The sequence below is a fragment of the Dermacentor albipictus genome, chromosome 6 (assembly GCF_038994185.2).
Source record: "Dermacentor albipictus isolate Rhodes 1998 colony chromosome 6, USDA_Dalb.pri_finalv2, whole genome shotgun sequence".
Lineage (NCBI taxonomy): Eukaryota > Metazoa > Arthropoda > Arachnida > Ixodida > Ixodidae > Dermacentor > Dermacentor albipictus.
The window spans coordinates 46,498,035-46,510,480 of record NC_091826.1 but is presented as its reverse complement, the minus strand read 5'-3'; the positions used below and the strand labels follow the sequence as shown (position 1 = coordinate 46,510,480).

General features: G+C 45.9%; 1 protein-coding gene across 7 annotated transcripts in view; it reads left to right on the top strand.

The window, feature by feature from the left end:
• LOC139061031 (EEF1AKMT4-ECE2 readthrough transcript protein-like) overlaps window positions 1–12,446 on the top strand; it is a 186,164-nt gene that overhangs the window by 134,170 nt on the left and 39,548 nt on the right. For 5 of the 7 annotated variants that reach the window (XM_070540458.1, XM_070540455.1, XM_070540459.1 and 2 more), the window contains 2 exons: window positions 4,596–4,853; window positions 7,709–8,025. In XM_070540458.1, the coding sequence (XP_070396559.1) occupies window positions 4,596–4,853; window positions 7,709–8,025 (575 nt within the window). Of the gene's footprint in view, window positions 1–4,595; window positions 4,854–7,708; window positions 8,026–9,633; window positions 10,038–12,446 lie in introns of those variants that run through there. The other 2 variants (XM_070540456.1, XR_011515151.1) reach the window with 2 other exon arrangements.

Sequence of the window (12,446 nt, the reverse complement as noted above, 5' to 3'; positions counted from 1 at the left end):
ATGAATGCATAAAAAAATAGTTATGCGCGCATTTCTTATGAAAACGTTTGCTGCTACTTTCATCCCCCTCTGAAACAGGCCTCCAAAAAAACGAATTGCTCATGGCTGCTAACACGACGGCGCGTCATGTAGAGTATTTACATAGTTAATTCACAAACACCATAGTAGCAATCACCTGAGAGAAAAGTTTCGTTGTTAAGATCGAGAGCCACTCAATTGAAAGTGATGAAATGTTTCATAGTGGCCCTCAGTAGCCTTTATCGACAATATGGCACACCCCTGATCACGTAACGGTAGCAATCGACTGTCCTTATGGCGAGGCACGCTATGTTCGCCAAACCCATCAGTTCACTACAACTTCGAATTAAAACCATAAAGCAGGTTTTTTACAGCGCCAACTGGAATGGCTAAAGTATTCTCGAGCTACTACACCGCAGCTTAGATTTCCTGTATACAAAAGGAAAATTCAAGCACCTTCTGTCTCACCATGTCTCGATCCAGCGTTATTCAATTATACAAACGGATAACTATTCGCTTCGTCGGCACATAAAAGAGAACCTTGCAGGCAAATTAAGTTTGCTCCAATCCAATCGCAAACATTCATAAAGAAAGCACCACAAGCCTTGCATATACGTTCACTTGATTTCTGACCCTCCACCAGGGGAATTTCGATATCTTCAATATGTCCCATACTACTAATAATTGACGGTTCGACTTCTTTCTGGCTGCAGCTATGCGGTCCAACAGGCATACTTCACTAAAAAAATTGGGCCGAGCAGCCTGTGTCAGTTCGACATACAGATTCCTCATGTATATTCCTCAAGCAGCAAGCACCAGTAAATTTCTCAAGTGAGTTTGATTTGATTTATTAATTTCCATTTACACACACACATGTACAGAGGAGTGGTAAGTGGAGGTGGATAAGGGAAAAAAGTCGCAAAGACGCGGCTTGAGGTAACCTCACCCCCTTAGGTACAATATGGCTGCACGGGGTAACACATCAAGCGCCATATAAATTACATTTATATAGTGGCCATAAATCATTGCAGTTATACAATATATGAAAGAACAGTGAAATATTTTCACAATAACAATGCAAAACACACTGCGGCATTGAAATGAATAAATGATATACACTTGGTAATATATACAAAAAAAGGAACTTAACTTACATTATTAATCATTGACAAACGCGCCGTAAAGGGGTGAGGTGAACGTGTAGCACGGGAAAGGAAATATATATTGGTACATTCCTATTTGTACTTTGTAAATAGCTGTAAGCCTTCATTAACTTTACTTCAAATTTCCGCCGCTTAAAAAAAAATAAACACGTGAAGAACCGCCTAATGTTGACAAGCAGTTAAAGGAGCAAGTGAGGCGTGTAGAATCTAAGCTCCAGTATTAGTTAAGTCCCCGTGCTACTGCCGAGCGTTTCTGTGAGGAAATGCAAAAATTCGATATTATACCATGAACTACTCGTCGTGAGCAAACCTATTTTAGCGGAATAAAATCAAAGTAACTGCTGTAGAAGTCATATATAGCCAGCTTTGTGACATACTTGTTGCACCGCGGCAGGTATGGTATCATAACTGGATTCCTATAGGCTATGCTCTTGCGATTGTCTATCCGCGTATGAAAAACCCGCAATGGGCTTGTCTGCGTCGCTTCGGCTGGCACTGAAGCGTTGCCTTCGAGAGCTGCATTGTTGTCTAAGAAATTAGCTCTTTGAATAAATGTTCGCAAAGGAAGACGTCGTAAAAATATATTTGAGACGACCACCATAAGTGTACAAGCAGAGAGAACGAGGGCGAACAAACGAAAACACCGCAGAAAGCGCCCGGACAACGACTGAACTGTAGCAGACGACAGGCGCGAGTCCGTGCCCTGACGTCACGCGAGCGGCGCTCGCAGCGCCGCTCGTGTTCGTTCTCGGGGCTAATAGCTGCACATGGGGCATTTGGTGAGACGGCCGAGCACAAATATTTACTCCTTCAAGCGCTCTTAGTCTTCGCACAGAGCTCAGAGATTAGAGGAACATTTAGGCGAAATACTAAAATCTCTTTATAATCTGATAAAGTATTGTTTCAAAACTATAGCCGCGTTTACATGAATGCGACAGTGTCGCATCGCATCGAATTTCTAGCGCATCACATTCATGTAAACAGCAGTAATGCGCTAGAAAGGCGCATCCCATTAATGCGCCAGGCGAGGGTAGATTTACGGGCGCGAGTCGACTCTCGCGGAGCATGTAAACGCAGGATCGTCGCATTAGGAATGATGGGAAGGAATTGGCCACCAACATGGCGGCGGTCCGCGCTGCCCGCTTCGAAGTGAATTTGGCGTTGCTTTTGTAAAATGCACTTCGTTCGAAGCAAATGATTGTTTAAACGTCTTTCGCTTAGTCTCAGGCCGCTTCGACGACAGAGTATTTTGGATACCCTTGTGGTGTTTTCGAGATCGCTTCTCGTTTTGAACGAGTCGAAGCCTAACGAAAGAAACATTTGAGATGTCAGCGCTACCTATCGCTAGAGTCGGAAAATAGCCGCAACGACGGCATATTTCCTCTGATATTCGAAGATCTAGTTGGCCAACTAAAGCTGCAAAACACGTGCGCGGCTTTGCGTCCGCTACACTATAGCGTATGGCGTACGCTATAAGTTGCGTACGCTAAACTAAAACTCTCTATTTCTCGGCACTCAACCACCAACGTGCACTCGGCCCACTACCGGAAACCAGTTACACTGGAAGTCGGTTGCACTTCCCTTATACATACGACACCATGTGGCGCTACGTTCTCGCGAGAGTTAAGGCACTACATGTAAACGGCGTCGCATCGCCTTTTCCAACTGCGCATGGAAATGCGATGCGCCACTGTCGCATTCATATAAACGGGGCTTATGTGTTAGCCAATTTCATGGTAGTAGGTTGCGTACTGGAAACGAGAATAAATTGTCAAAGTTCTACTTTTGCTCGGTTTTCCCCGGCCAGAAAAGCCGGCGCCAGGTCAGTGTGACGTCACAAATTTTGAGGTATCTTTTTTTCGTATTTTGGCCGTTGTGGCCCAAGTTTTTCAAACTTGAAACTTGCCGAATTCAGTCACCGACCCCTTTGGATTGAAATGTAGTCCTCCATAATGATGAAATATTAACTAGGCCCAAGCAGACGTCGACTGAATCCGTCACGTCACGGCTAGCTTGCGCGTGAAATTCAGGGCGGCGTCAGCACGAGTTCATAATATTTGCATGCTTTCTGCTTTGCGGAGCCTTTTCTCGTCATGGTAAGGGGTATTTTTCCTCGGGACTTCTTCTCACTTTGCTGTAGGGTAATTTTCTGCTGCTCGTGGAATAATTTTCGGCTTACGTCCCTTCAACTACTCTGGAAAATAACTCAAGGCGAAGTGGGAAAAAATGTGACGGGAGGCTTTACTCGGTGTCCGAGATGTGTGCGATTTGTTAAATGTTCGCGCTTACTAGGCGGAATTTTTTTCGGTTCGCTAAACAATTATTACTCGCCAGTGAACGTTGTAGGAGGACGCTGGTTAACGCTGACGGCTCGAGTGCCTCACTTTTTTTTTGCGCGTAAGTTTCTTTTTTCTCTTTCGTTCACAGAGAAGCAGTACGTTCCTTCTGCACTTGGTTAAACAAGCAATCGCGTGGTATTGTCGACTTGTCATTTTCTTTCCTGCAATTAACTACAGGGTTCAGACTATCTTAACACCAGATGGAATAGTGGCGAACGTCCCCGCACCCCCAAAATTTAAGTTGCCGCAACAGTTGTTTCACCGAACCAGTTTCGACTGCCAACCAGGGGCTGTATGCATCATGACGTCATGACACAGTGCCTCACTCTGTTGCTGTACTCGCTACAGCGGGCGCGCGCGAAGGAATTAAGAGAACCGCGCATCCCAATTATTTCTGCGCATTAGCACATTCTGCTGCGTCATGACGTAGGGGTTATTTTCTTAACGCCAGGCTTGGCGCTTCGAGATCAAATCTAGTACTACCATTCTAAAATATCTCACGTCTTGCCCAAAGTTCGAACTTGCTAAGTGTCCGTCCTTTGACGTACGAGAAGAGCGTGTTAAATTTATTTTACGACTACGGCACGCGAGTTGGCAAAAAGTAATGAGCGAATGAACTTCGCCGCGACAAAGCTACATTCCACAAAAAAGTTGAGGGAAGGGCTGGTGCCTACGCTGTGGCAGAATTGCGTAAATAAACTGTTCTCACGAAGCTCATACACGAAGCAGCTATATTACCGACTTTCATTGTCATTTCCAGAAGTAGGACCTGGCAGACAGAAAGCAGTATTTCGCTTATACGCTTGTATGCAACCTGACGCAGCATATTCACACTTTCACGCATTTGCAGAGCAGCTATATTGCCGGTTTTCGTTATCACTTCCAAAAGTAGGAACTGGCTGAAAAGAAACAGCATTGCTCTAATAACGCCTGTGTGCAACCTGACGCAGCGTATTCACATTTAAACGCGTTCGCAAAGCACGCGCGGCTGGGTCAATGGCCCCGAAAAATACAAGCCTTAGCGAGTTAGTGGCACAAGTCGTTACAGTAAAGTCTAGCGCTCCGCAAATCGCAGGCCTTCTCCGCGCACCGAAGCCACTGCCTTGCACAAACGCACGCGGCTTTCCGCTCCGCCCTCAACGCCCACATCTGGATGGTCGTGCCCAAGGCGACTCTACAGGACGTGCACGAAACGGCGACCGACGTCTGGCGAGCCTTCGCGGAGCTGCTGGGCGAGGAAAACCGGACGCTAGTGGGCAGCAGCAAACCGCCGCCCAAGGACCCGTACCAGGAGGCCCTCTTCTTATACCGGACGATGTCCAAGCCCGAGAAGGTGGGCGTTTTTATTTTTTTGCAGTGATTTATTTTAGAATGTCATCAGTGTGAATACGCATTACCGATGGCACACAGACAAAAGAAAGCGCGAACGAAACAGGTGCAGTGAAACCTCGCTATAACGAAAAGAGATCTCAGGAAATAACGAATATAACGAAGTAACGATGATCCACAATACAGACTCATAGTGCAGTACGTGCGATATCGATATCAATAACGAAGTAACGCTGGATTACGTTTCAATATTGTTGTAAGGAGGTTTTATTGTATAGCGTGTGCACAGCGAAACAGCTTACACAACCATACGCAATCCGAGTACAATTGTTGTGTTTTACGTGCCAAAACCACGATTTGTTTATGAGGCATTCCACCTCTGGCGAACTACGGACTATCCTATTTTTGACCACTTTCCGATCTTTAACGTGCTCCCACTTCATGGAACACGGATAGTTCTTGCACTTCGCCCCCACCGAAATGCCGACTCCGCGGCGGGGATTCGATCCTATGGTCTTGCGCGCTTAGCAGAGCAATGCCATAGCCGCTAATCCAACACCCTGGATGACAAGCAACCTCAATACAACGTTGAAACCATAAAACACATGCAAAGTCATATATAATTAGTAGAAAAAATATTTCAAAAGCGATGCCACTAGCTAGCTGTGGGAGGTGGTTCCGTGATATGCATGTGCTTTTGAGGCAGAAAACGGGGGAGTCCGTTTCATTCTTCCGGGGACGAAACAAGCTCTCCATTAAATGTTTTATTGCGCATGGCCTGTGATGTACAAATAAAGCACTAGTTGACAATTAGCGCAATTGATACGCTGTTTTATTCCAGATGCTGACGCCGGCCGAAACTAGTTTCCTTTATTCGATGCGCCTTTATCAGTCGGTTCATTACACTTCCCCCAGCGTAACATATCACACTGACTCAGGGCAAACTCTATTTGTTCTCTTGCCAAACTCAAGTACACTTTCGTTTGCTCTCCTTTTAGCATCCTGTATTGGCTATTCAAGGCGACCAGGCTGTTCTTGTGATAAACAAATCCCACTTCATTCGGGCTGTTGGTGTTGAGTTCATCTGTCAATTACACATTGCATCGCGTTACTGGCCCATTAAACTTCCGTATTTTATTATACAGCGCTTAGCAGTGAACTGCTTAAGCAAGGAAGTCCACGTCTTAATCAAAAATGAATCATTGACAGCGGCCTAAAGTTCGAAGGCGGGGCTCATAATATTCACGGGAGAGATCTTCCAGCGGAGATTTGCGTTAGGCGATACATATCGGCACTGCTCTGCCGTACAGTCAACAAAAATATTGAAGATTTCTACCTTAAGTAGTGGCGAGTTGTTGCTCATAGGAGTTGGCGACAATCCTCAGAAGACTCTTCTTATAGGGTGCTCGAAGAAGTGCCAAGCACCCATTACCACACTTATGCGTGTGAAAATTTTTGGTTGTGACGTTATGTTCTCGCCCACACCTCTTTTATGAGATGCTACGAGCTAAATGAGTAATAGCTAGGCGTAACAGAGGGTGTGGAGTAAAACTTTAATACCCTCTGGGGTGTAATTGTAAACTCGGCGTGGAAATAGGCGAACCTTATCTGCTTTCGCTTGTGAATTTGCGTTATACAGGTTAGTGGCAAAGATTATGAATAGCAGAACAAGCACGAGGCAAATTGAAATGCTCAATTTGTCCTTTTCTCGTCGAATCTAAGCACCTTCGCCATTCTCGGAGCAACGAGAACGGACGAGAAGAACTTCAGTTTGGCCTAGTTGGTGTTTACTGCATATCATATTGATGGCAAATAAAGAGGGGAACAGTGGAAGAGAACACAATAATACGACATGGGCGGTAACTTTCAACTGGCTTATTCACGGCAACCAGTGGGCATATATAGACAAATAGAACATGCGCAGAACGCAGCTCCCAAGAACATTGATCAGCCTAGCGGGGCAACAAATTATCAAAAAAATCTATCTCCGATAGAAACAACCTAATGGAAGCGTCACTAACACAGTCTTGGTCTAACTTCTTTATGTGATATGCCTGCATCAGTTCGCGTGCAGTCTGGTCCTGGCTTCTCCCCGGAATCTTTATTTTTCTTTACTTGCGGTCAATATCATCTGCGGAGAATGGACGGGATGTGAAAGAAAGAAAAGGTAAAGCGAAGACACGTCGCGTCTTTTCTCGCTCCACCGAGAGTGAGGTGGCTCAATCTCACACAGCGTTTGGTACCACCCTCTAACAGAGCCTTGCACAGTTCGGGGCACACTACGCCCCCCCCCCCCCACCCCCACCCCACCCCACCATACTCACCGCCTGTCTTGCGTGCCTATATATAGTATGACGCTGCGCGCGCAGCATACGGCCGTACTGATAACGGCATTTGTGTTACCAACACGACACGGCGTTTTGTGCAGGAACGTATAGCGAACGCAGAATTTCCCTGAAAGAAAGAGCAAACCAGGCACATTACGATAACTATTTGGGGACAAGATGCACCCTAAAAGGTGGCAATTTTTTTCTACGCCCTTAAATAGATTCCCCCCTTTGGCGCTTATCTTGTGCCACAAGAATAATCGTGATCTATCTTTCCCGTACTTCCTTTCTTTAACACTGCGTTCCCGGTACTTCCAAGTCACGAAAAGCATGCGCACTTTTAGCGTGACGTATAGCATTCCCGAAAGAAAAGTAGGGAGCGCAGCGTTTTCAAAAACGAAAGCGCAAGCAATTGAGGCAGACGACGATTATTGTCGTAGGACAAATATGCACCTCAAAAGGTGAAACTGTTTCAAGAGTGCAGAGTGCGTTCCCCCTAGCCAACTAGCGTCTTCCACGTTCTCGACGGTAGGTCAACGCCTTCTACGCATCCGTGCCCGCCATGAAAATGAAGCCGCTCTACAACTACGTGGCCGTCAAAGACGCCATGTATGGCCTCATGCGGGACCCGGAGTTCCGGCTCATGAACCAGGAGTGGAAGATCGAGGACGCCAGCACCCTGCGGGGGTACAGCCTGGTGCCGCCCGAGCTGGAGTTCCCGTGGCTGGGACCGGGAAGGCCTTACGCCCTCGCCCTGGCCGGGCTGGGCGTCCGAATGGCGGCCACGCTCTACTTCCAATCGGTGGCGAGGCTGGCGAACGCCTCAGAGACAACCGCCGCCAATTTCAGGCAAGTAAAAAAAAAAACGATGGAAATCATTTCAGTGTTCCTTTATGCGGTCCAACGATTCCCCGTCGTACAGCCGGGAGTCGTATAGCACGTCTGTGGCTGAAGCCAACAGATAAGGAAGCTACGGAAAAGCGGAGAAGAAAGGAAGTATTCGATATTTGAAGCATTCCAATAGCAAAGAACAAATCGCAGATGATTATTTTTAAGTACGTGACAAGGAAAATGAGAGTGAAAAAGAAAAGGCAACTTTCCAGTATGGAGGAGCAGGGTCCATGACCCCTGCTTGCTACGTGCGGCGCTGTCGTCGCATGCGATGTAGCTAAGATAGAGATACCAGGTCACGCCTTGAGATAACCCTGTCGGATCAATGCGTCGTGGTTTGTATGTGCTCTGAAATTGTTAGACAGGCTTAGTGTGAAGAATGTTTAATATATATTAAACTTGAAAATCTACACAGCTATGCAGGATCAGTGTATTGCTTCGTGCCAGACATTGGGAGTGTCGCCGAGAGATCTGACGATATTGTGTTGTTCGGAATTATAGGCTTGGATTTGTAGGATGGTGTCTATCCTATCTTTTTTTTGTCTTTAGTCTGTCAAACGTTCGACTAATACTGGAGTTATTAGTATGCTTGTGTCCATTAACGAGCTCAATAATGTGGCGATGTTGTAAAATGTACATCGAAATGCAATGACACTTGCATTAAAAACATGATCATTGCACTTCTCCGTCTCAACTGCAGAAGGGGAATAAATTACCCACCATTAGCAATTGCTGTGTGCGAAGTTATTACGAGTTAAGTTTTTCTGCCAGCACACAAATGATCAATTTAAAACTGATCCTTGCAAATACACTCACAATTTTTAGAGTAACGAGACATGAGCGCATTGAACACTTATTCAAGTACAGATTTCTAAGCTAAGACAAACATTTCTGACAGAAAGTCAGAAAATGGAATACGCTTCCACGTGAGCTTGTGAACTGTAGGTCTAATAACGTCTTGTCAAAAACGAAACGAAACGAAAGTCTATCTGAGAATGTTGACCAAGTAGAATAGAACTGAAGGCAGCCATGGTTCCTTTTCTGAGCGCTAATAAATTTACCGTGCAGACGTCTATTGTATCCCTTCTACTGCTTATATATATGCGCTTCTTTCTTTTTCTCATTTTGACGGCTGATGGCGTTGCTTCTCACCCATTTCGGGCCGCTCTGTAATTCCGAATTCTGGCCGAAAATGGCCCAATTTCGTCGAAAGACCCCAGTTGTCAACACATTTTACGTCCTCCGTCAGAATAAACTCGCTCCAGTTTGCGCTGCCCCGAGGGATTACCTGCGGCGCCATCGACCAGAAGCTCCGCAAAACACTGCAAAGGAATGCTGCAAAAATGAAACAGTACTAATGACAAGCTCAGCTCCTCCGTCCATGGAACGAAAGGGGCTAGTATTCACTAGGGTACGAACCCATCTTCCGAATCTTGCAATAGTCTCCGACTGAGGCTACAGCAGCAGCTGTAGAAGTGCGTAAATGATTATATAGGGGCGGGGGGGGGGGCAATGCTCAAGACAGTGCTCGCGAACAAAAGAAATGTTCCGCAAATGCGGCCGCAGATGCCTGGCGCCCTCTGCCAAAGACGAAGACGGTGTCGGCGCGGACATTCCGGCCGCAGCCGCTGCTCTGCGCGTGGTCTGGAGAACCTGGGAGGCGGCGAGAAGGGCGAACGCGACCCCGGCGATCAACCTCGGACCCGTGCCCAGCGACGCCGCCGTGTTCGCCTTCCACTGCTGGTTCTTGTGCGGACTGCGACCCTACCACGAAATGATTTGCAACTTGCCCCTGATGCACTCTAGCGACTTCGCGCGCGTCTATGGTTGCGAGGAGGGTTCGAGGATGAACCCGAAAGCCAAGTGCGCGATCAGGGTGTAGCGCTTCGCGCGCGTGAACCTCTTCTATAGGGTTTACGCGCAGAGGATGCATCCCAGCACACTGTAATAAATGTGTGCTTTATCGCGGATTTCGCTTTTTTTTCTGCGTCACTCAATCTGTTCCTCCATCTCTCCGTCAGTCAAGTCGGGCCAGGTCAGGTCCGGTCAAGCCAAGCCAAGTCCTGTCCTTTCTGTCGGTATAGTGATCATAAGTTCACGCATCAGGCTGGTGAGAAAAAGAGGTCCTGGGTTCAAATCCCGGCCACAGGGACCGCATTCTGGTGGCGTTGCAAATGCAGAATACTTGAGGCCCGTGTCTTGGGTACAGTGTACTCGTTTGTAGCAAGATATTCTGGTTGTAGCTGCAGACGTTCAGATGCGGACACCTCACAAGGAACACGACCGACTGCAATGTGTCACAACGTTCAGGACACATGTGAGCGCATCTTAGAGCTTCGCAATTTTTTCATTTATTTGTAGTATTGCACAAAAACCCTGCCGCAATCCGCTTGTATATTTGAAGAACTGCAGGTAGTTGGCTATCCCCGGGCGTTATGTTACGTCATCCCACGTGGTCAATGCTACGTAATCCCAGGTACAATCCTTTTATGTCATCCTCTCCGCTGCGCTTTTTTTTCTTCTTTTTTCTGTCAGAAACGGCAAAGCATCAAGCGTGGAGTTAGCGTCCAAATCCAAGCCCCGATGGATGTTCTGTCTCAGTAATAGCAACACATCTCGAAGGTTATGCTTTTGTGGGCTGCATGCACCGGAAGTGATTTCGGAGCCCAAAAACACGCCACGGGCACCATTTTTTAGGCTTCACAGAAGGAAAAGCATGGAGCTCAACCAGGCGCACCTCCGGTCGCAATGGACGACTAATAGCGCAATGTTATCTTAGCAATGGGCCCAAACACAATTTCACTACACAGAAAACTTAATGATGTTTATTTCTGCCCATGTAGAGCACATTTTTACAAAAAAATACATACACAGTTGATATTTTTCAGTCAGAAGTTATGTAGCATAGTATTTGATTATTTAGTGATTGGTTGGTTGAACTAATCACAAATGTATATTCAGTCCTGCGTATACAAAACGTTGCTATATTCTATGCTGTACGTTTCCCATGCTTCAATGAGAATGTTTGTGTATCAAACACACCACAGCATATATGATACGTTGAGGATTACAGGGTTAAAGAATGAGAAAGCATGCAATATGGATGACGATTATTGTTCGGGGATAAGCGGCAGACGATGCAAACGTTCTTGGAAGAGTACATAAGGGGGGCTGCCACTCGGCTCCGCATAATTCGGCGGTGTGGTCCCTGAACTGCTGCACGAAGTCCTTCGTGTCACCTCCAGATTCGCGTCCTCTGAATCTTAAATGGGAATGTTACAGATCTACCAATAAAACAGGTCTGCTTCACAAAGAACAATAATTGTTTCGCCGGAAGTGCTCTGAATCTCCCATTGGAATTCACTAATAATTTTGCACTCGCAATCGTTCTGGATATCCCCGAGGAAGATGCCTGCGGTAGAAAAGAGCATCGTGCGAAGAAATGATGGTCATCTTCATCATTAATGATGGACAATCAGGTGCGTCAGTGCAGTTAAAATGTTTTTTTTTCTCTTCCTGTTCTGCAAGAAAATAACAAAAAAAACAAAAAAAACAGATTTCCTTGGCGATTTTCCTTGGGGTATTAGCTGATAACTGCAGCAAATACTCGTGGATCTAGCTTCTTAAGGGTGTCCATTAAATTTTATCGTGTTTTCTTTTTGTTTAGTGTTTCAGTCCGTTAGCATACATGGCGTTGACGTTTGGTGCACTTATCATTTAATACTGCATACCTTACAGGTAATATTAGCTGTTATTGCGTCAGGATCCGATGTTCTTAACACCTGTTCCATAACAGTAAATCGAAGAGCGCGCGACATCCGTGAACTTGTTGCTCAGGCGCTACACTCGAAAGAATGCCTGAATTTACAAGCGCGATCAGTGTACATTGAAGTCCGTAAATTTTGTTGTGAACCAGCAGGTAAGCGAGATTTCTTGTGTGTTTTTGCTTTATAACATAAGTTTAAATTCCCGTTCTCAGACCAATGCTTCAAGAGGAAAAACGGAACTGTAATTTGTCTTTTGAAGCACTCGTGAAACGTTGAAGTGCCCTCAATAGACAACTGCTTCATCGAGTCAAATAAATAGTGTTGCATTTAAACGAGAAAGCTGCTTTCTGCCGGCTCTTGAAATGTTTTATTTGTGGCTTCGAACGTTTAACAAAAAGCTCTAAACAATTTGTATTTAAAAAAAGAAGTGGTGCGGGAACCTTATAAATTGGTAGCGCTATGTCAAATGCCGTTATCACACTTCTGTAAACAGCATCAATTAGAGCGTATAAAAGGGACAAACGGGATTTTCATAAAGTGAAACTGTTGCCATGCTCACGAGGGTTTTACAAATGTGCCACCGAAAATTAGTGGTATACTTCACAGTGATGC